The 23,120-nt window shown below is 43.1% G+C and overlaps 1 protein-coding gene across 3 annotated transcripts in view; it reads right to left on the bottom strand.

The window, feature by feature from the left end:
• Nucleotides 1-21,832, bottom strand: part of SS18 (SS18 subunit of BAF chromatin remodeling complex) — a 66,837-nt gene extending 45,005 nt beyond the window's left edge. The window contains exons 1-3 of one of the 3 annotated variants that reach the window (XM_075920819.1): nucleotides 21,515-21,832; nucleotides 17,835-17,911; nucleotides 15,710-15,794 (exon numbers count right to left, since the gene is read on the bottom strand). In XM_075920819.1, the coding sequence (XP_075776934.1) occupies nucleotides 15,710-15,794; nucleotides 17,835-17,911; nucleotides 21,515-21,583 (231 nt within the window). In that variant the 5' untranslated portion in view covers nucleotides 21,584-21,832. The remainder of the gene's footprint in view (nucleotides 1-15,709; nucleotides 15,795-17,834; nucleotides 17,912-21,514) is intronic. The other 2 variants (XM_075920818.1, XM_075920820.1) reach the window with 2 other exon arrangements.
• Between the last annotated feature and the right edge of the window lie 1,288 nt (nucleotides 21,833-23,120).

The raw sequence follows: 23,120 nt of genomic DNA, 5'->3' as shown, positions 1-23,120 counted from the left end.
ACACTCATCAGCCCCTCTGCAGGAGGAAGGTGTCAGAGAGGGAACCCCACCTCCAACGGGCAAAGCAACCACTTACGGTGAGAGACGTCTCTGCTAAAGTGATGCTAGGGCTCTTGTCTCCAGAAAGATGACAGGCTTCCAGATGGATGTCATAGCTGATGCAGAAGTGCCAGAGACAAAGAGCCTCCTGCCATAGAGCCAATGAACACACTCCCCAGATTGCCTGTTGATATAGTACACCAAGGTTGTGTTGTTCATGAGGACTTGTGCCATATTGCCTAACAGGTGTGTCAGGAAGACCCTACAGGCCAAATGGGTCACACTGAGCTCCTTGATGTGCAATGCAAGGTCTATAGCCCATGGATTTGGAGGTCCCTGGGGTCTGAGGAATCCAACGCTAGCTCAAGCAAGGGGGCAGGAATGTGGAATGGCATTCATTACAGGATATTCTCTGGAGCAACCCATTTCTGCAAAGAGGTAAGCACTGCTGGTGGGATGGTCACAACTTTGTCTAGAAGATCTCTGGCCTGGGAGAAAGCCAGTGCTGGAATGACCACATTTGGAGTCTGGCATCATGGATGATGTAGGTGCATATCCAAAGGCAGATTCTGGCAGCGGACAGGTGAAACGTGGACACTTCTGTGATGAGGCTTGCCAGGGCTTGAAACCTGACTAGTGGCAAGCATGCTTTTGCACATGTCATGTTGAACTCTGCTTCTATGCATTCTATCCTTTGAACCGATAATAGCATAGACTTGATGTTGTTGACTAGCAGCCACAAGGACTGGCACGTGGATGGGAAACCTCGATGTCCTGCTGTACCTACGTCTTTATCGGTATCTATGGCTGTGTCTAGACTACATGCCTCTGTCGTCAGAGGCATGTAGATTAGACACATAGGCAAAGTCAAATGAAGCCGCGATTGAAATGATTGCGGCTTCATTTAAATTTACATGGCTGCCGCGCTGAGCCGACAAACAGCTGATCAGCTGTTTGTCCACTCAGCGCACTAGTCTGGACGCTCCCCTGCCGACATCAAAGCCCTTTGTCGGCAGCCCTGTTATTCCTCGTGTGATGAGGTTTACCAGGGCTGCCGACAAAGGGCTTTGATGTCGGCAGGGGAGCGTCCAGACTAGCATGCTGAGCGGACAAACAGCTGATCAGCTGTTTGTCGGCTCAGCGCGGCAGCCATGTAAATGTAAATGAAGCCGCGATCATTTAAATCGCGGCTTCATTTGACTTTGCCAAAACAACAAATCTACATGCCTCTGACGACAGAGGCATGTAGTTTAGATGTACCCTCAGTGACTAACCAGTAAATCTGGATTCTTTGGCATCAGAGGTCTAGGATGGGCTGAAAAGCTCATTTGGTGTTCAGGATCAAGAAATATCAGGAACAGAATCCCCTGTTCCTATACTCAGGTGGAACTCCTACAGCCTCCAGCTGCAGCAGCTCCTGGACCTCCTTCATGAGAAAATTATCATGAGAAGGGTCCCTGAAGATGGAGAAGGAAGGGTTCAAAGGAAATGAAAGGTACAACTCTGAGTAGTCTGATGTTATGGTGGACCATGCTGGGAAGAAACGAGAAAGGCAGTTGCCAACCAGGGATAAACTGTATCTGTGGGGAAATCTGGTGTATCACCCTCAGGCACAACTTCAAAATTATTTCTTAGCCCCCTACTTGAAGTAGGTGGAGCCTAATTGGGCCACGGGTACTGGTTGAACCAGCCATGACTTATACCCCTTGCTTTTCTTAGTGGGTAGCTCTTGATGCAACTGGCTCCCTGACCCAGAGGATGTTGGGACAGGAACCTTTTTTGGGATGGGCCAGGGACGTACTGGCCCTGGGTCTTAACGTGGTACTGAAGTCTATAAGCCCATGTAATTTAGTATCCATCTAATCCACTGATCCACAAACAAAGCATGACCATCAAAAAGGGAGATCTTGCACTGATTTTTAATGGGTCTCCACTCAGACTGGAGAGGAGCAACCAGGATACTCAAACAATAGTGCACTCTGCAGAATCCATCACATTTGTTGCCGTAGAGTGGGCCACCCTCACAGCTGCAGTGCCCTCCTCAAGAATTGCTTTAATCTCCTTTCTGCAGCATTAAGAAAGTTATTCCTCGAATTTGGCCATAGCCTACCACATATTAAAATTGTAACAGTTAAGGAGGGCTTGATGATTTGCTACCTTAATTGGAGGCTGGAATATGAAATAATTTTTCCTCCAAACAAATCTAGACTCTTAGTCTTTGTTCTTTGGCATTGCCACTGCCTCTACCACCAAGGAATTAGGGCAGCAATGGGCAACCTAAGTCAGTGAGTGGGCCACACAAATGGCCCTCCATCTCAATGAATCACAAAACTATTGTAACCAAGACAGTCTCCCAAGATAGTGTAGTTTTGCTAACTGTGCTTGCATATCTTGAATTTGTGAGGTGTGTCGACTGAACCATAGCAGCAGTATGACTGGATGCAAAAAGAGTGCACAGTTTACAGTTAATGCTGTGTGCAATCAGTGCACACTGCACTTCATGTACCCTTGCTTTAGATATATGTCACTTCAGTAATACCAGTTGGGGTCAGAGGAGGAAAACAGATGGAAACCAGCAGAATCTGGCAACCCTGTTGTGGCAACAGTAAACAAAATGACTTGTGGATCCCACATACAACCCTGATGGGTTACAGTTGCCCAACACTGAGGCTATGTCTACACTACAGGCTTCTTGCGCAAGAAGCTTTTTGCAGAAGAGATCTTCCGCAAAAACTTCTTGCGCAAGAGCACGTCCACACTGCAAAAGCGCATCGAAAAAGCAATGCGCTTTTGCGCAAGAGAGCATCCAGACCGCATGGACACCCTCTCAAAAGGAAACTGATTGCTATTTACAGAATGACCACCAGGGCACCTGTGCTTTTTTCGATTGCCTTTTTGCTCAAAAAACCCGTTCTGCATCCACACAGACCTTTTTGCGCAAGAGCTCCTCATAGAAGGAAGAATACCTACATTGGAAAAAGCCCTCTGTTCTTTTGTTTTACTTGCGCAAAAATGCATTTGAGGTGTGGACGCTCTGCGAGTTTTTGAGCAAAAAGTCCATTTTTGTGCAAAAACTCTGTAGTGTAAACCTAGCCTGACTGTAGGGGCTGGATGACTGTATAAGTACTCACGGGCTTTCTGTTAGCCCTCTTTAAAACAGGGGGCAAGGACAAGAGTTTGCCAGAGGACATTCATGATTTTCAAAATCCTCTCGTGCAGGGGTAAGGCCACCCAAGAGGGCACAGTGGAGCTGAGTACATCAGATAAGGTATTTGCAAGCTCCTCGAGTTCAACGTTAGAGGCTACCCTTCTGAGGAGCTCCTGGTGTGACACTGCATCATCTTGTGGTACCAGATGAGAACATACAATGTCCTCATGCTCGGAAGATAAAGACATTACCATGAGTACAGGTACCCCTTCCTGTAGGGAAACTTGTTAACTCCCTTCCCCAAGACTATGGAATTCCTTCCTCAGGGGCCTGCACCTGGTTGTGGGGGACCAGGCCATTGAGGCTGTTGGCCTCTTAAATGCCTCCAAACTGACTGGACAACTTGGGTAACAATAATAAGCAGCAGGCTACCGGCCGTCATCCCTGAAGCTTTGCTGGAAGTTGTGGTGCAGAAGGTATGACACTATAGATGTGGTGTGACACTATAGGTGGCAGGGAGCCCTGTTCCATGATAGTTTCTGAAGTTGCAAGCACACTGCCTAGTGCCAACCTGCACAGCAGTAAGTAATGTGGAATCCAGTGAGAATCTCTCCAAGTGGAACAAGTCCCGGTCATGGGACCCCGGAGCACATTGAGGAAAGACGAAACAGTGACGGGAACCCAATAATTGATGCCTCAGGGCCAGGACCTTGAGCAGCACAGAGTCTGAACAAGACCAACAGCCTGACAACAGTCGGGACCACAAGGACCAACGTGAAGGGGGAACGGATGCTGGCACAGTTACCACCAGTGAAATAATTCATCCGAATGGTACTGGAGGAGGTGTTGAGGTCCTGGAGATGCAGAGGGTTTGCCTCAGTACCCATGCCTAAGCAGGGGGGGAGGGGGGATAGGGCGGCACATGCCTCAACAGGTCTGTGCCATGGTGCCAGCAAATATTACTCCAGATCCTTCTTTCAGCAGCCAGAGTCAGGGGACAAAAGAGTGTCAAAGCCTGCCTTCCCATGTCTGAGGCTTCACATGGAGAAGCACTGGCAGGACTGACCCTTAAACAAGGAACTTAAGATGCTCAATGTGGGCTTGCCCCAGGACCATGACACTGCTGGTGCCAGTATGTCGTACACTGCCTGCAGGGCCTCCAGAATTAACAGCATCTTCAGATGATAAAGGCCTTTATCACTTCCCAGTGTAACTAGCTCAGGATGGGAAGGGATGGACTACTCCACTTGAGCAGGAGCCTGACTCCCAAGTAGAAGTGATGACTTACCCCTCACAGGCCTTAGCTCTCCTCCCGACCTCTCCTTTCCCTTACTGGGGATCAACCCCTTGCCGATGTTTTCAAATTCTAAATCTGAGCCAGCAAAGGGGAATGGTGCTGGCTGGAATAGGGCACAAATCGGGCACTGCTCACTGAAACAACGGCACTTGAGGCTGAGGCCGACCTCTGCTCCAGTGACGAGGACAACGCTGACTCCATTAAAAGAGCTTGAAGGTAAATGCCTCTTTTCCTTTTAGTCCAGGACTTACAAAATGTGCAAATTCAGCACTTATTGCTAATGTGCCTCTCAGACACGTTTGGCAACTATTGCCAGGTCACTAACATGCATTGGACGCTTTCCCATTTCACAGCATTTGAAGCTTGGGGATCAGGGTATGCTCTATTTCTGTAATGAGTCCCGTCCAGAACAGCTACAAACCGGGGTTGTGAATGGGTAACTGGTTAACCCAGCCTTCCTGCCCACCTCAGCTTAATAAGTTAACCAGTTAAAACATTACATTTAACTGGTTAATTAAACAGGATTTTACAACCCTACCACAAACTACCGCTAAAACTGTAACACTAAGGGCACATCTAAACTACATTCCTCTTTTGAAAGAGGAATGTAAATGGAGCCGGTTGAACATTCAAATGAAGCGCGGATTTACAAATCTCGTGCTTCATTTGCATCATTGCACAAGAGCACTTGTTTGAAAAAGGGTTTTTCGAAAAAGAAACCGCAGTCTAGACAGGGTTCTTTTGGGAAAAAACAAAAAAAAAACAAAAAAACCCCACAACCTTCTTTGAAAGAACCTGTACTCCTGAAAAAAATGAGGTGTATGGGTTCTTTCAAAAAAGGGTTTTTTCCCCCCAAAAGAACCCCCATCTAGACTGTGGTTTCTTTTTCAAAAAAGCACTCACGTGATTATGCAACTGAAGCATGAGACTTGTAAATCCACTCTTAATTTGCATTTTCAATCGGCTTCATTTACATTCCTCTTTCGAAAAAGGAATGTAGTTTAGATATAGCCTAAGAGAATTGTCTAGGAAAATTGTCAAGCCAGCAATGCTGCATTTGCAGAGAATATGCAGAAAGCAAGTCTGGGCAAAGCCACAGCAGTTCCATTGCACCATTACTGGTAGCAAGAAGGAACTGAGGGTGGGAGGAGCACACAGCATTCCTTGTACTGTGCAGGGGAGGCATCCCTCCAAAGATCCCTAGAGTTGCTCCCCTATTTATACCGCTGAGGGAAAAACTTCTGGCACCAGTGTATGTGGCAAGCATACACACAAATGATGGTCACATTTGCGCCACTTCTATAAAGAGAATAATATCTATCAGAAATCTCTGAATGTGTCGTCAAAAAATGTGGATAAAGGAAAACTGACTCAATTTATTTAAACTTTCCAAAAGCCTTTGGCAATGTCCCTCATAAGGGTCTACTAAGGAAACTAAACAGCCCTGATGTACATATTATCATAGATCAGAAATTGGCAAATAACAGAATAATACACTGAAACATGGAAAAAGGCTATAGTGGGAAACCAAAAGGAACAAATATTTAACTAAATACAGGAAATTCCTTTTTATATTTCAGACTGCCTAAGGATCTCACTGAAGTATTAGAAAAAAGAGGAAAGCAAGATTCAAAAAACAATTACATATGTGTACGGATAACACCACAGTTACATTAGATGGGTTTTTTAACAGATGGATATGAATCCTCATTCTGCAGGGCATAACTGACAACTAATTGATGAGAATCAGGAAGAAATTTCCACTACATGTATCATCTACTAGGGCAGGGGTGGCGCATGTGGCTCTTCAAAGGAAAAATTGTGGCTCCTGCACCCGCAGCTCTTCTCACAGTACCCTGCTTTGACCTTTTTTCCCTCATCTGAGCAGGGCACTGCTTGGCGCAGCGAGATCTGATGCTGCAGCCAACAGAAACCTGCTTGGGCCACACGCACCTCTGAGGGGAGCAGTGCTTTTTTTTTGCTGGGGGGTAGAGGAGCATAAGAGGCTCAACAATTTCTTTCCCTCAGCTCTTTGCGCTCTATCCACCACCATTTTGGCTCTTTGTAACGGGTTGGCCACTCCTGTACTAGGGGTTTCTAGCACCTTCCTCTGACGCATCTGACACTGGACACTATCAGAGAAAGGATACTGAACTGAACTAACCTGACTACTAGTTTGCTCCAGTATAGCAGGGCTACTCAACACACAGCCCGCGAGCCACATGTAGACTGAGGCCCATTTATTTGCAGCCCGTAGCGTGGTCTGGGTTTACGTGGGGCTCAACATACAATACAGCCTACAGGTGGGATCCTCTGAACATGGCCTCCACGGGGAACACGCCCCACAATGGCAAGTCAATATAATGGTATTCTGTTGATATGCGTTTTAGTAGTTTAATCCCTAGACAGCCGTTGCTCATTAAAAGTGCTGTCATATGGGTGGAAATTGGGTAAATATTGCATTTTATTAATATCCACAGAATTTACTTAAATGGGGCCTGCGTGTTTTGTAGTCTTGCCTTAATCTTTGCATTCATGCCCATCAGCGTGAAAGAAGCTATTTGATTTTTATGCAACCACACTTAAGTTGCGGCCCTCGGCATGTGCCATGAGTATCATTGTAGCCCCCGGGGGTTCCAAAGTTGAGTAGTCTTGCGGTATAGCAACATCCATGTTGCTACACGTAATACCACAAATAGTGGGACTTGACTCAAATACTTTCCAGCCTGCTTCAATAATAATTTAACCAGCCATTAGTCTAACAGAATCATAGAATTGTAAGACTAGAAAGAACTGCAAGGGTATGTCTACACTACCCTCCTAGTTCGAACTAGGAGAGTAATGTAGGCATATCGCACTTGCAAATTCCACGAGGAGTAACGGTAGTTCGAACTAGGAAGGCTAGTTCGAACTACCTAGTTCATGCCGCGTGTAGCCGCGCGGCACAGGGTTCGAACGAGCGGGGATTTAAAAATGGCAGAGCCCCGCTTATGCAAATGAAGCCCGGGAAATTCAAATCCCGGGCTTCATTTGCAAGTGCGGTATGCCTACATTACCCCACTAGTTCGAACTAGCGGGGTAGTGTAGACATACCCCAAGAGATCATCTAGTCCAGTCCCATGCACGCAGGGCAGGACTAAGTATTATCTAGACCGAGGTGGTCAACAACACAACGGCAGTTCGCCAGGGTTAGCTCCAGCCGCCACTAGATTTTCCTGCACAGCTGCAGGGACTGGCGATCGATGCTTCCAGCCAATGGGAGTGGTAGGAAGTACTGCAGACCAGGGCACAGCTTCTCACAGCTCCTATTGGCCAGGAACACTGATCCCCAGCCAACAGAACCTGCGATCGCTGGTACCTGTGGCTGTGCAGGTACATACAGCAGTGAGGGCCTGCCAGGAACTATACCTAGTGAACTGGATCCAGCCCGCATGCTGGTATTTGTCAGTCTTAATCTAGATGATCCCTGACTAGGGATGTTAAATTATATGTGATCAGTTAACTGAGTAGTCGATGGAATTTCCATCGATTAGTTGATAAGGGGGGAAAACTGCAGAGCAGCCCCAGGAGCTAACCCCACTGCAGCTCTGCTTTTTAAGTGTATTAAGAACTGCCAGGCTCTTGATACATTTAAAATAAACAAGAGGTGCAGCATTTGGGACTGGGCACAAGCTGGGAATCAAACAATTCCCAGCTTGTGCCTGGCCCCCTCGCTATGCCTCTGCCTCCCCAACCGCCCCAAACGGTGCTGGAGGGAACTGGCTTTTAAAGTGGCTCTTCCCCATCCCCCACTGCCTCTCTCTGATAGAGGCACTGGGGGCAGGGAAGCAACTATGCATATATTTATCAGGAGGCCAACTAGTCACTTAAATCCCTATCCCTGACAGGTGTTTGTTTCACTTGCTCTTAAAAATGACCAATTTTGGAAATTCCACAACCTCACTGGCCCATTGATTCAGTGCTTAACCATCCTGACAGGAAGTTTTTCCTGTTCTAGTGCTTACCCGCTATTGGTGCAATTTAAGCTCATAGCTTCTTGTCCTAGACTCAAATTAAGGAGAACAATTTTTCTCCCTCCTCCTTATAATAACATTTATGTACTTGAAAACTTATGTCCTCTCTCTTTTATTCAGACTAAACACACCTACTCTTCCTTTTAGATCATGTTTTCTAGGACTTTAATAATTAGTGGTGCTCTTCTTTGGACTGTCTGCAATTTGTCCACAACTTTCATGAAATGTGGTGCCTAGAACTGGACACAATACTCCAGCTGAGCCCTCTTCAGCACAGAACGGAAGATTTCTCGTCTCATTTAAAATACTCCTGCTAATAGATTGCATAATGGTGTTTGCTCTTATTGCAACATTGTTACACTACTGACTCCTATTAAGCTCTTTCTGCAGTACTCCTTCATAAGCAATCATTTCCCATTTCGTAGGTATGCAACCTATTGTTCCTTCCCAAGTCTTCTTTCCTTCTATTAAGTATTAAACCTTTTTGCTTAATATTAAGGTACAAGGCTCTATTTGGCTTCATATTAATAGAAGGCTAAATATTATACATCTTCAAAGTTAATTTTTTTCCTTTGAAAACCAGACTGACCCAACATGTAGCCCAGTCAAATCTCATACTTAGTTTTAGCATAAATCCACATTAAGAGGAAGGTCAGATCTGGAGAGAATAAGGACAAAGGCTATTTGGCATGGAAGGATTTCTCCCTGCACCTTCCCCTCCACGCCCCCGCCCCGCCCCCCCATAATTAAATGCAGACAGCAGAGTCCATGTTATTTTTATTCCAATTACCAACTGCTTCAGAGGCCTGGTCTATGCATAAAAGTTTGGGGAGGGATAGCATATCTGTGAGAGTGAGGGTTTTTTTTAAATCCCATCCCAAACCAATAAGGGTGGTATGGTATTGCCACCCCTCTTCTGCGCTGCACCTGGTGGGGTGCGGTCTTCAGAGTTGGGTGCCTGGCCAGCAGCTGCCATTGTCCAGCCACCCAGCTCTGAAGACAGCACATGAGTAAGGGTGGTAATACCATGATCTCCCCCCCCCCCCCGCCCTTTTTTTAGTTAAGACTTCCATTTTCAGAAATGCTCTCCCCCATTAAATGTGCACAGTATATGGTGAAAGTACACAAAAGACCAGATTTCACAATCTGTGATGCATTTCTAAAGAAGTGGGTTGTGCCCACAAAAGCTCAGGATACCATCTACATGTTTTGTTAGTCTTTAAGGTGCTACTAGTCTATTTGTTGGGTTTTTTTAAAGTTTTTCCTGTTACAGACTAATTGGTTGCCCTTTAGAAGTACAGGCAGTCCCCAGGTTACGTACAAAATAGGGACTGTAGGTTTGTTCTTAAGTTGAATTTGTATGTAAGTTGGAACTGGTACATATTGTAGGGGAAACTCTAGCCAAACATTTCTCCAGAGCTCAGTTTTATTCTCCCACACCTCACTTCCCTCAGTCCTTTATTCTCAAGCTGAGGTGTCTGCTGAGAAAAGCCGCTCCGCATCTCCCTGATCTGGTGGGGGGGGGGGGGAGAGCGCTCGCTTCGCGTCTCCCTGGTCTGCTGGGGGGAAGCAGCTAGTGCGGGGTTGCCTCACCCAGTTTGTAAGTAGGGATCCGATGTAAGTCGGATCCATGTAACCCGGGGACTGCCTGTACTGTAATACATATGTACATTTCAATCTCTTTCCTTCCTTTTGATTCAGAGTACAAACGTTTTTGTTCAAGTTATATTTTAAGAGTGATTACTGTTATACATAACTTGTTTTATTGTCCAGCACTCTGCATATTGTGGTTAATGCATTCCATCTAGTAAATGTTTGGTTAAAAAAAACAAAACACTGTGAAAAAAATTATAACAGAGATAGAGAGTAGATAAATTCCAACAGGCTGAACCTCTCTAGTCTGGCACTCTCTGGTCCGGCGAGGTCCATGGTCTGCCATGATTTTAGCTGGATGTCCACTTATTATAAGTTTCCTGTAGTCCCATAAAGTTTGTTTACAGCCACCAGTGCTGACTCTGTGTGCTGTGCTGTTATTTAGCTCTTATTTACCCCTAAATGAATCTAAGAGCTCAGTAAACAATAGGTTTGGTAAGGATACTAGACAATACTGGACCTCCAATGGTTCGGCAAATTCTCTGGTTCCATACTGGTCAGATTCCACAGGTGCTGGACTAGAGAGGTTCAACTGGTATTAGAAGTCATGACCGGTCCTCCGACTAAAGATTAAATCCCCAGAGAAAACCACACCTTTACCCCTTTTGTGCTCTGCTATTTGTAAATGGAAAGAAAAGGTAGAAACACTGAATTTTATGACTTCCTAAAGTATTTTTAAAAAGATGAAACACCCTGCTAGAGGCTAACAGACCCTACCCTGCTTTTTCCATTTCTTTTTTTTTTTAAACTGTAAGTATCAACATCTACCTTATTACACTCAAGACTGCTAATCATAGCACAGTCTCACACAGTGGAATTTATGCTATACTATTCTACCTAGATTATCATCAGATCTTACCAGCTATTTAGGATCAGATCTGGTAATTTCTTATTCAAGTCTTTTAAAAAAAAAAAATTCAAAACAAAACGAATATTTCATTCTATAACTGATTAGATCTTTACAATTAAATAAAGTGATGAAAATCTAATAGGTTACTAACTATAATCTTCCTTTCAGAAATCTAACTTTTTTGGAATAAAGCAGTGGTTTTATGAAAGTGTAATTTAACTAGTATATGTGGTATTACTATGTATGGATACATTCTATACAAAGTGTCAGCATATTAAAGTTTCAGATGAAGCAACTTGTCAAGACATCAGAGATCCTTCTGCCTGAAGAGGAACTATATGAATATAAGGCTGTATTGTTATATTAATATGAAAGAACTGCCTCCTATATGTGTATATAGGACATCTACAGCTTATTACCCAATATAATAATCATTAAATTGAATGAGAAACTTACAACAGTTTATACAAGTGCTGATTATAGTGTTAATAGTTTCTCTTCTTGAAGAAGTTACGTAAGAAGCAATTGGCACTTCATTGGGTACTACTGCCACCTGGGGATTTTTGGACCAAGAAACCAGTGCATTTTAAAGAGCCTTTTGCACTTATGTCAGCAAAAGCCCTTTAATACTGTTTGTACACAGCAGAATTCTCAGATTACTTTCAGTTTCATACATGAAGTAACTAACTTTTTTGGAGGCTGTGATATGTAGTTTTAGGAATTGAGTTTCTCATACTTACACTACATTCACTTTTTTTTGTATTTTATTAAACCTCTTTCAATTATTTGATATGTAATAAGAAAAAGAAATTGATTTAAAATTAGACTGTGAAGATTTTTCTAGCCATTCAGAAATTCAAATATCTTCTATGAGGAAAAATGTCACTCATAACAGAATATATAGTTATCTTCTAATTCATTAAACAGGGATTGAAATTATTATTTTAAAACTGAACAGTGAGCATGTGCATGTTACTTTGATAAGCATGCAATGATGTAAAGTGTCCTGAAAATTCAAGTGCAGTTTTTTCTGTAGAAAAGGAAAAGGGTAGCAACTGTATGTGCTAGGAACTCTGAAGTCTGAGAAGTGCAAGAGAACCTAACAATCGGGAAAGGACAGCACATATAGTCGCTAAACAAAAAGTTTGAGAGGTAAGAAACATAGAAGAGTTTCCTTTAATTTTTTCGAAGAGCTGAACAGTCAAGTTTTGAAAGACAAAAAAATTGATTTTTTTTTTTTGACAACTCTATAACCGTTAAGTTTTTAAGAGATACACTGGGGGTAGTTTCAGTATCTGTCCCCCGCTTATTTCCTAAAACCAACATGGGTTAGCTCAACACTGTCTGTCACCCAGCTTGAAAATTCCCTTCTTCCTACTTAGGGAAGAAGACAGAAATATTGGACTTCTGTTCACAGATGAGACACCATCCCAATCTTGACATATGCCTCATACACCCTATGTGGTTCAACTACACAGTTCTATTACTGTCCACCATTGTTCAGGAAATACAGAAGGATCCCTGCAGTTGTCCAGATGAAAAGCAGCAGAGTCCATTGATCAATTCTACCATGTTTGGCTTGATGCCACCAAGGTCAAGTGGAAGGGATATCCAAGAGTTCCCACACCTGGAACTCCTTTCTCCATCAGAACAAGCATCTGGGAATGGTGGGGAGAAGAAGAGTTTCCTTTCCCATTTCTGCCTTACTATTCTGAGTAATGTAAGTTTCATGCCACTGATGTCACTGCCAGTTAATAATTCAGCATTTTGTGATATTTGTAAAGATGCGACCTTGATAGGTTATCACTGCTTCCCTCACACACTATACCACTTCCTCCAACTTCTGTACCTGCTCTCTTAATCAACAGCCAACAAAATATTATTTCACCTCTATGCTGCTCCCCTTAGTAGAAGTTCTAACCCCATTCCAGGTGCACCACTCCTTAATCACTCACTTTATCCTTTTTTTTTTATTAAGGTGGTAGATCCAAACCTACACCAAGTTGCTGTTTAGTGACTAGGAAAAATAGGTCTTATTCCCTATTGTCACAGGTTCTATTTTATCTTCAGATAAGGGAAAGGATACTTTTAACACTTGGCAAGTTTGCTCTTCACTCTGGAAGACATAAATCACATATAGGTAGTACAGGAAGTTGAGTGGCTTGCTTTAGTGTCTTACAATTTCATATAATAAACAAATGAAGCAAAAGCATTGGACAGTCTTCTCTTTTGCTTATCCTGTAGAAGGTAATGAGAAGAAATGGCTGGACACACTGACTTTGCTGACAAAATTTCCTAGCAGAGGGGCTGTGACAACTGGGCTGTTCACACACATTAAAGAAGCAATATAGTATTAGGTTCAATCATTCTTTGGATAGCTAATCAAGTCTACAGTACTTGGATCTTTAACCTTGTGCTAGCATTGTTAAACTACATTCTATTCCAGCCAAAATAAGCCCACTCATCTTTCAGCTTATCACCTGCGCATTCTTTAATGTAATTTCACAAATTGATGGAGTGATGCACTGGTACTTGGAATAGTAACTCCAGCAATAAATTTGTAACTAACTGGATCAGAACAAGCCACACTTAAAAAAGACAGGATCAGGTTCGTTAAAAGAATATACTTTTATAAATATATCTCTCTCACATTTTATCTGGCTTTTGAAGTTAACCAGGATTCAAGTTAATAATCATATCTACAGTTAACTATAATAATTGCTCTAAGGGCTTCTCTGTTTGACAGCAATAGCTATCTTAACCTTAGTTTTTTAATTGTAAAGGTTCACATATTTGATGCCTTTACTTGTGGGGTTAACATAGTTGTAGCTACGACTTTAGTAAATACAGTGTATATATATATATATATATAAAAAAAAGATCACTGACTGTGGCCAAAGGAAAGGGGGGGGGGGGGGAGTCCACCACACACATTCTACAAGGGGCTGTGGGCTTATCAGATCTCAAAATAAGCAGGACCGGACATAGTCTGTTCCTAGGTGACAGTGCAAGAAAAATATATATATATATATATATTTTTTTTTACAAGAGTGCCTTTTATATCAAACTACAGCCTCTTGACTCTTTGAAAGCCTTCCCAGCCTTTCTGGCTAAAGTTATTGCCTTCTCTTTTCAGTTTGATAAGATTTGGTTCTCAAAAAAATAAAATTAAAGAAAACCAAACTTTTTCAGCATCAGACATATCTGTCAAAAATTAACATTTTTTATAAAAAGAATTGTCTGAAAAATTTAAATCCACTTCTGAGAACATTTTTACCAAATCAAAAAAAAAAGGCAACCAAGAAGTTTTGTTCTTATGTTTAGCACTAAACAAAAAACAAAAAAACCCACACTAACTAGAAAATAGCACATTGTTGAAGCTTCACCACACAGAATTAGAAACGCACCTCAGTCCTAACCCACAAACACCCTCCTATTCTAGTCCTCTTTCTTGAGTGCACACCATTATTATATCCAATTGTGCAAAGAGGGAATAGTCTGGTAGGGAACGCAATTAGGTCAAACTCATTTCCACTGGTGATTAGAACCAGGTGATGGATCTGCATTTGGTCTCCAGAACTGAAAGGGTTAATGCTTCAATCTACCCCCCCCCCCCCCCCCCCACACACACACACACATCCATCCCTCAAAATTGGCTCTAGTCAAGCTAAAATTTTACTTTCCAATAAGATAATACAGTGGTAGCTTTAGGAAAGAAGCCTGAAGAGGCACTGGCTGAGTTGAACACAAAGAAGCAGCTTTTCTATAATTCTTTAGGCACTCAACTGTAGGGATGCTTCACCATGGAAGCACACTTCTCCAGAGAAACAATAATGTACCTATTTTCACCAACTAAAACTGCATATCTGGCAACGGATGTGTTTACTTTTGTACTATAGAAGCTAAACAAAACATATTGGAAAAAGCTTCAACTGTGTATTAAACCCAAAAATGCAGTGAAGCCCCTTCAGTTCATTACAATGACTTAAATCAGACTTTTTAATTGGAGCTATGTTACGTGGAAGCTTGGCAAGCAAAGTTAGAGGTAGAAGGCTGCTATATTATCATCATCAACATTATTCACTCTCCTTCCTTTACCTTACTCTGGCAGAAGTCAGGTCAGTTAACTGGCTAGGTTAATGAGGAGACACAAACAGTTAACACTAACTAAAAAAAAAAAATGCAAGTGTATATATTCATCAGGTTGCCAGTCTGTCCCAACTTCAGTCCAGGAGTGGGTTAGAGCCAGGTGGGAGATGATCTAATTTACAATCAGCTGAGGATGCCAGAAAGCACCATACTTTAGAAATGAACATTCCCTTACCCACGCACCCACAAAAAGGCTGACGAGTGGGAGGACCACGGACATAGGAATCAGCTCAACCAGCTGGATAACTACACTGACACTTCAGGAATCCTTAGTTGAGGAAATGTAGGAGCTTTCCACTGAGTCACACCAGTGGCATCTGTGTGCTATTTTTGTCACAGCACCAATCTTTCTTTAGACAACATAATATACATGAGCAAAGGGACTCCAGAAGCATGAATTATTGGTCCCAAGGAGCAATATGAAAACACCTTAACTTTCCCCTGAGTGGGAAAAGTAACTCAACTGTTCAAATCTTTGGCCCTTCAAGTAGTTCTCAAAGAATCTAGAATCCACATGAAAATAACTGCCTCCGTTTATAATATTTTACAAAGATACTTACTGCTGGTAGTAGAGATTGCATGTTTTGATTGGAGTCTGCTATAGTGGCCAGGTAGACCAAGTTAGTATGCAACATCTGCTGATACCTATCAAAATGAACAGAGCAAAACAGGTCCTAAAAAGCTAACATCACCACAATATTAAAATTCACCAGCTTTTAATTTACATATGCATGCACAGTGAACTCTGGGTCTGGGGTATCTGAAGAACTGTCTTCTCCCATATGAACCTGCCTGGGGATTGAGGTCAGCTGGGGAGGCTTTGCTTCGTGTTCCTCCACTTGTGGAGATAAGATTAACATCTACACGGAACAGGGCAGTCTCAGCTTTTGCTCCCAGACTGTGGAATTCTCTTCCTCGGGATATTTGCATGGCGCCAAAGCTAGCATTGTTTCGGCCTAAAGCCACCCTCTTTACTCGTGCTTTTATTAATGTTTGAGTCTGTATGTGTGTGTTCCTCTTCTCTATATGTTTTTAGCTGGTTATGTCCCTCTGAGGTATCATATTTTAAATTCTCACATTTTAAATTTTTATATATATTTGGGTTTTTTTGTTTGTTTGTTCTTGTAAGCCTCCTTGAATATTTTAAATAGAAAGGCGGGGTAAAAATATTTAAATAAATAAATAAAATAAATAAACTCTGATTTCAGTACATTAAGGAATTATGGTAATAGATGTGGAAAGTTTGGGATTCCTGTATTTCCGTGCCCCATTTTGACAATTCCCTTGCAAAAGCACTGGAACCTCTCAAGCATATTCTCCTAGTAAGGATGACAGAAGCAGCAGAGAAGCTACACTGTTTTTGTTTGTTTCATGCCCTGCTCAAGCTAAGCAACCCAAAATGTCTTGTGTATCAGTCTGGACATGATCATTTGATACTGCTTGAGGCACAGGTATAAGCAAAAGACAGCTCATTTCTCTCCTTGTCATGCACCCAGGAGCAAAAGATCATTCCTGTATAATCCATCATATAATCAGAATAAGCAGCATATAATCAGGGCCCCATGTATTCCACAATTGCAGAATTTACCACAGAATTCAATCCTTGCTGCAGAATAGTCCTCTAATATCTTAGTCTCCTTTTCTTAAAGGGAAATTAAATCTATCATTTTAGTTGCAAATTTACTATGGATCATGCTTCCAAGGTTATAAGCCAATATCTACTGGAGTCTGCAAAAAGCCTGAAAAACAGGACTCAGAGGTATAGACCACCTCAGCTCTCTCATTTAGGACTCCAGGGCTGAAGGACACTGGAATTTGGCATTTTTCCAAGATACCACAGAATTCAACAGTTTGCTGCAGAATTCATTGTTCAAGAAGGTGATACATTATCATTGAGGCAGAATGTGGTCCCATTGTGATACAGAACACAGAAGACGTAATATAGAGTGTTTCCATATCACAGTTATAGTTCGCATGTACAGGTACAGGCATAATCCTTCCTTAGGGACTATCACTAATAATACGGAGCAACCCAGACAGGAAAGGGAGCTGGTCTACTGGAAGGAAGCAGTTCATGACCTCACCATAAACTCCATTCTCAAACTAGCTCTGCTTGCAAGTACTATTAAATTAATTTATTCAGACTCGAGGCAGGTATGATGCACTTTGTGTTGGAACACTTCTAACTGAAAGATCAGCACTGGCTCACTCCAGAGGACGATGGATCCAGTTCTTTGCCAAAAGTCAGGCTTTGTTATGATACACAGCCTTTCTGGAAGAGTACAAAGTTCTTGGATATAATCCCAAAACACAGCCTTAAAAATAGTATCTGCTCCTCCCCCTACTACTTTGAATGAAATAGGGAATGTTCAAAGCAAACAGTCTAACGCTGTCTAGCTCTGACTCAAACAGAAAAGTCTATGCATTTTCATTATGAAATCCCTTAATTTTTACCCTATCTTACTGTCAGTGTATAAGACGTTAAACCCAGCACTTCTGTATTTCTAGAGAACATTTTAATGATAATCATATACCAATTTAAAGTCAAAGGTACACTATCATTAGCAATGTTTCTCTATGCTCGCTAGTACAGTTCTCCAGTGAGGTGATCTAAACAAACTGGGTTTCCCATTATTAAATCACTGGTATCACCAGGCACAAAATACATTTAATTTAAAATCTTACTGAGAGCATTCTGAGGTCTTCCCTTTGTTCTGGTAGTCCATTATACACTGAATAAGATGGTTATTTTCATCCAACATCTGAAATAATAAACACAAGTTTGGAATAAGTTTCACACCCTTTTGATGTAAGTGAACTAAAAGACCGTAAAAGACTGTAAAAGACCGACCAATCTCTTCATAATCATTATGAAAAAGTGTTTTTAAAATATTGTTTCTTATTTTGTTTTGAACAGATATCACTTGTAGATCTTTTCTCTTCTCCTACCTTTAACTTTCCATTTGTTTTACAGCTTTTAATTTAAGGTTTTGGATTTAAGTCACTGCTATAGTTAAGGCTGAAAGGCTTTCTAGCTCCTAGACTTCCTCTACCACAGTTTCCTATGAATTTCCAGAAGTTTAATTTTCCAAATTTGGTCTCTGCATAGAAATTTGTTTACATAGTATAAACAAACAAAAAAAAGTTTCCCTCTCTCATATGAAATGCTATTTAAAAAAAAGTCACAATAGCTTGTGGCAGAAAAATCAAAGGATACTGTACTTTGAAACAGACCTCATAACCTTTTAAAATTAGATTTGATTGAAGTATGAGCTTAGCACAACCACACTCCATGAACATAGAAAAAATTGTATTAACTATTCTCCATTATATTTTAGAAGTATTTAGGATTGTGAATCTGTGTAACTTACTTTGTAAAAAAAGGTTACAGTCATACGAAAGTTGTACACTTCCTAATTTTCCACAAAATGGATTTCTTATGAATATCTTACACTGTCTGAGACATCATTTTGAAGGTATCCATAGGCAAGTAGTTCTACATGATGGGACTTCCTTTTTCAATCTTGCTCCTTCCAATTATCATACAGTAACTCCAAAAAGGGAAGAGTCAGAGATTTCACTGAGACCATTAAGGACTTAGTGATTATCAGCATTAGAAGTCTAAATATTAAGATGGGTGAACTAGGGTGCCTCGTATTAAAGGAGGATATTGATATAATAGGCATCACAAACTTGGTGGAATGAAAGTAATCAATGGGGGACAGTCATATCAGGGTACAAAATACATCAGAAGGACAGAACAGGTCATGCTCATGGCGGAGTGGCACTATACGTGAAAGAAAATGTAGAATCAAGTGAAGTAAAAATCTGAAATGAGCCAAAATATTCCATAGAATTTTTATGGGTAGTAATTCCATGCTCCAATAATAAGAATATAGCAGTAATGATATATTATTGACCACCTGATCAGGACAGTGATAGTGACTATGATATGCTAAGGGAGATTAGAGAGGCTATCAAAATAAAAAACTCAGTATAGTAGGGGATTTCACCTATCCCCATATTGACTGATTACACGGCACCTCAGGATGGGATGCAGAGATAAAATTTCTTGATCCCTTAAATGACTGCTTCTTGGAGCAGCTGGTTCTGGAATACACAAGGGGAAGAGACAAATCTTGATTTAGTCAAAAGTGGAGCACAGCATATGGTCCAAGAGGTATATATAACTGGACCACTTGGAAATAGTGACCATAATGTAATAAAATTTAACATCCCTGTGGTGGGCAAAATGCCTCAGCAGTCCAACACTATGGCATTTAATTTCATAAATGGGAACAAAAATGAGGAGGTTAGTTAAACAGAAATTGAACGGTACAGTGACAAAAGTAAAATCCCTGCAAGCTGAATGGAAACTTTTCAAAGACACCATAATAGAGTCCCAACTTAAATGTATACCCAAAATTTAAAACAGTAAAAGAAACAAAAAAAGTGCCACCATGACTTGACATAACCAAGAAGCAGTAAGAGATAAAAAGGCAATGTTTTAAAAAGTGGAAGTTAAATCCTAGTGAGGAAAATAGAAAGGAGCATAAACTCTGTCAAATTAAGTGTAAAAAATATAAGTAGTCAAAAAGGAGTTTGAAGAACAGCTAGTCAAAAAAAATCAAACAGTAATAGCAAAATGTTTAAGTACATCAGAAGCAAGAAGCTTGCTAAACAACCAGTGGGGCCTCTGGACAATGGAGATGCCAAAGAAGCACTCAAAGATAAGGTAATTGTGGAAAAACTAAATGAATTCTTTGCTTCGGTCTTAGATTCCCAAAACTTGAGTCATTCTTTTTAAGTGACAAATCTGAGTAATTGTCCCAGAGGAGGTTTTGGAACAAATCGATAAACTTAACAGTAACAAGTCACTGGGACCAGATGGCATTCACCCAAGAGTTCTTTCAGAACTCAAATGTGAAAGTACGTAACTATTAACTGTGGTTTGTAATTTATCTTTTAAATCGGCTTCTGTACCTAGTGACTGGAAGATAGCTAACGTGACACCAATATTTTAAAAGGGCTCTAGAAATGATCCTGGAAATTACAGACTGGTAAGTCTAATGTCAGTACCGGGCAAATTAGTTGAAACTAAAATTGTCAGACACATAAATGAACATAATTTGTTGAAGGAAAGACAACATGGTTTCTGTAAAGGGAAATCATGCCTTAACTAATCTACTAGAGTTCTCTGAGTGGTGTCAACAAGCATGTGGACAAGAGGGATGCAGTGGATATAGTATTCTTAGAGGGAAAGTACTTTCATGGACTGATAACTGGTTAAAAGGAAACTAAAGGTAGCAATAAATGGTAAATGTTGAGTGGAGAGAGGCAACTAGTGGGGTCCCCCAAGGGTCTGTCCAGGGACTAATTCTATCCAACTTATTTATAAATGCTCTAGAGAAAGGGGTAAACAGTGAGGTGATTTTCTTTAATCACAGAAGCACATACCAAGATATCAGCAGTGCCTATAATAGCACCTAGAGCAGGGGTGAGCAATAAAACAGTGTGGGTTATACCCTGACAGGCTTCCTCCGCTATATTTACCTGTGTCTCCAGAGGCACTGGCAATCACAGCTCCTGCTGGCTGAAGATTGCTGTTCCGGCCAATGGGAGATGTGGGAAGCAGTGTCCAGGCCACACCTTTACCCACCCTTCCCAGTGGCCAGGAAGAAGTGATTCACAGCCGATGGGAAAAGCGATCATCGGAGGCTAACTATGGCAGATCAAGTCTAGCCTGTGGGCCAGTATTTGCCCATCACAATCTTAAGGGGCACCCTAAGTCTCAAGGCTCTGCTCAAACCACCTCTCCTCCTTACTAGGCAAGATTTTTTTTTTTAAAGGGATCAATAAAACTAAATTGAGACGCTGTAGTTTTGTCTAACCTCACCAATAAGCACTGGACAAAGACCGAAGTGATAAAAGCCTGTTCATCCCAAAAGGTGAGATATGACAGTTAACCAATACACACCTCTGGGGTAGTTATTGGCCTGACCCGTTACCCCAATTAAGAGACACGGTGTGGAGCGGGCAGTGTGTGTGTGTGTGTGTGTGTATGGTGGGGGGGGGGGAGATGGTGTTTAAAATATTCTATTGAACCAACTTGGGTGGGTGAAAGAGAGACGCTTTGGAGGCGCCCAGGGCTCTTCTGCACACCTGGGGAAGATTCCCCCCCCCCCCCCCGCACTCCTGCCTCCCCAGGGGCCCCTCCGCAGCCCCCCCCCCGCACTCCTGCCTCCCCAGGGGGCCCTCCGCCCCTAGCGCCACAGCCCTGCCCCGGCGTGTTTCCAGCCCCCGCCAGTCGCCGCCCCCTGGCCGGGCCGGAAGCAGCCCCGTGTCGGGCCCGGCCCCTCCCTCACCTTCTGGATGGCGGCCGGCGTGATCTCGCCCTTGCCCCGCTGCCTCGGGGCCGCGAACGCCACCGACATGTCGGCTCCCTGCGCGCACGAGGGTCCAGCGCCCCGGCCGCGCGCCAAGCAGCGACGGGAGGAGGCTGCGATCAGGGAAGAACATTCACCGCCGCGAGAGGGAGGGGGCGTGACGGCTCGCAGGGCCAGCCCATCCCGATCGAGAAGAGGGGGTGCAAGCCTCGCTGCCACTGCCCTCCGCCTTCCGACCGCATGTGGCAACCCCAGCGACAACTGGGACCCTCCCGTTCCCCCTAGCGAGCAGCAGCTTCGTTGACAGGAAGCAGCCGCTTGCCTGCTTTAAGCGCGTCCTTTTCGTTGCGCATTCCGCCCCCCCTGCTAATATGGTACACTCCTACCCAGAGCTCTCAGCCTGAGACAGGCTGCAAGTGGTACGGCCGGGAGTTGGGGGAGCTGGAAGTGCTCACTTTACAGGAGAAAGTGGCTCGTTTCCCCTCCTCCCCCGCGCCCAGTCTTGGTTGCGCCTAGTCATTACGTTCCTGGGCTGAGCGACCCGGGGCGGGGCTTGTGCAAGTTGCAGTGAGGGCAGGAGACTTATTGGGAGCGCGTGCTGCTGCGTCCCGGCCCCGGGAACGTTCCATCCCCTCCGCTGGGGCAGGAGCCTGGCCCCTCTAAAGGGTCCGGGCGGGAGCTGCTGCAACTTGCGCAGGGACAGGTGGTTTTATTTGGGAACTGACTTGCTCAGGAGTCGTGCACTCACGTTGGTGTCGCTTCTGGGGCTGGAGGGGGAAAGTCTGCACTTGCAATGTTGTTGTCTATAGGTTCTTAACCTCCCTATTCCCCAGCGACTAAGGTGCCGGGGAGACTGCTGAAGGAGGGGGACGGGATAACATCTCTGAGCCTCTTCCCTTTCCTGCCCTGGACCCTGTCCCACCTCTCCCGCCCGCCCCAGTGATGTGGTTTGGGGGACTAGTAGGTGGTCGGGCACCGTTGCAGGGGTCCAGGCCTCTGCACTGACTAGCAGCTGGTGGTGGAGGTAGGGGAAGGGGAGTGACACAAACCTGCAATCCCAGCGCCAGCAGAGTCGCTCTGCTTCTGGTTGGTGTGGGGCAGGGGAGTGTCTCATCTCTCCCTTGAGTGGTGGTGTAGTAAAATATGCTTTGCATCTGAGCCGTAACAAGGCCGGAATTTAGGCCACTCAGAAAAAGATCCTACATTATGAATTCCAAATGGAAATGACCTTCTGGGGCAGAGTTTCTTAAATGACAAAAATTCACCATGAGAGAAAAATGAAAAGATGTTGAGAGAAATGGGGAAATGGCTAGTGGAAAATGCACTGAATACTGAAAATGCACCATTAGCTGAACCCTCGGATGACAATGATCATACAACTTCAGTACTGATTATTACCACAGACCAGCAACTGGAACTTGACATTACAGCTTCAGCATCAATCTCTGACTCTGAGATTGACCAAAAGCTCAATCTCAAGGTCTCAACTTTGTCACCAATTATGATTATTGACATTAACAATGACCAGGACTATCAACAAGATTCAACTGTAATATAAATAAATTTTAACAATCCACCATCTTGG

Source organism: Pelodiscus sinensis, chromosome 2, assembly GCF_049634645.1.
Source record: "Pelodiscus sinensis isolate JC-2024 chromosome 2, ASM4963464v1, whole genome shotgun sequence".
NCBI lineage: Eukaryota > Metazoa > Chordata > Testudines > Trionychidae > Pelodiscus > Pelodiscus sinensis.
Note: the sequence above shows the minus strand (reverse complement) of the source record. Positions and strands in the feature narration are given on the sequence as shown.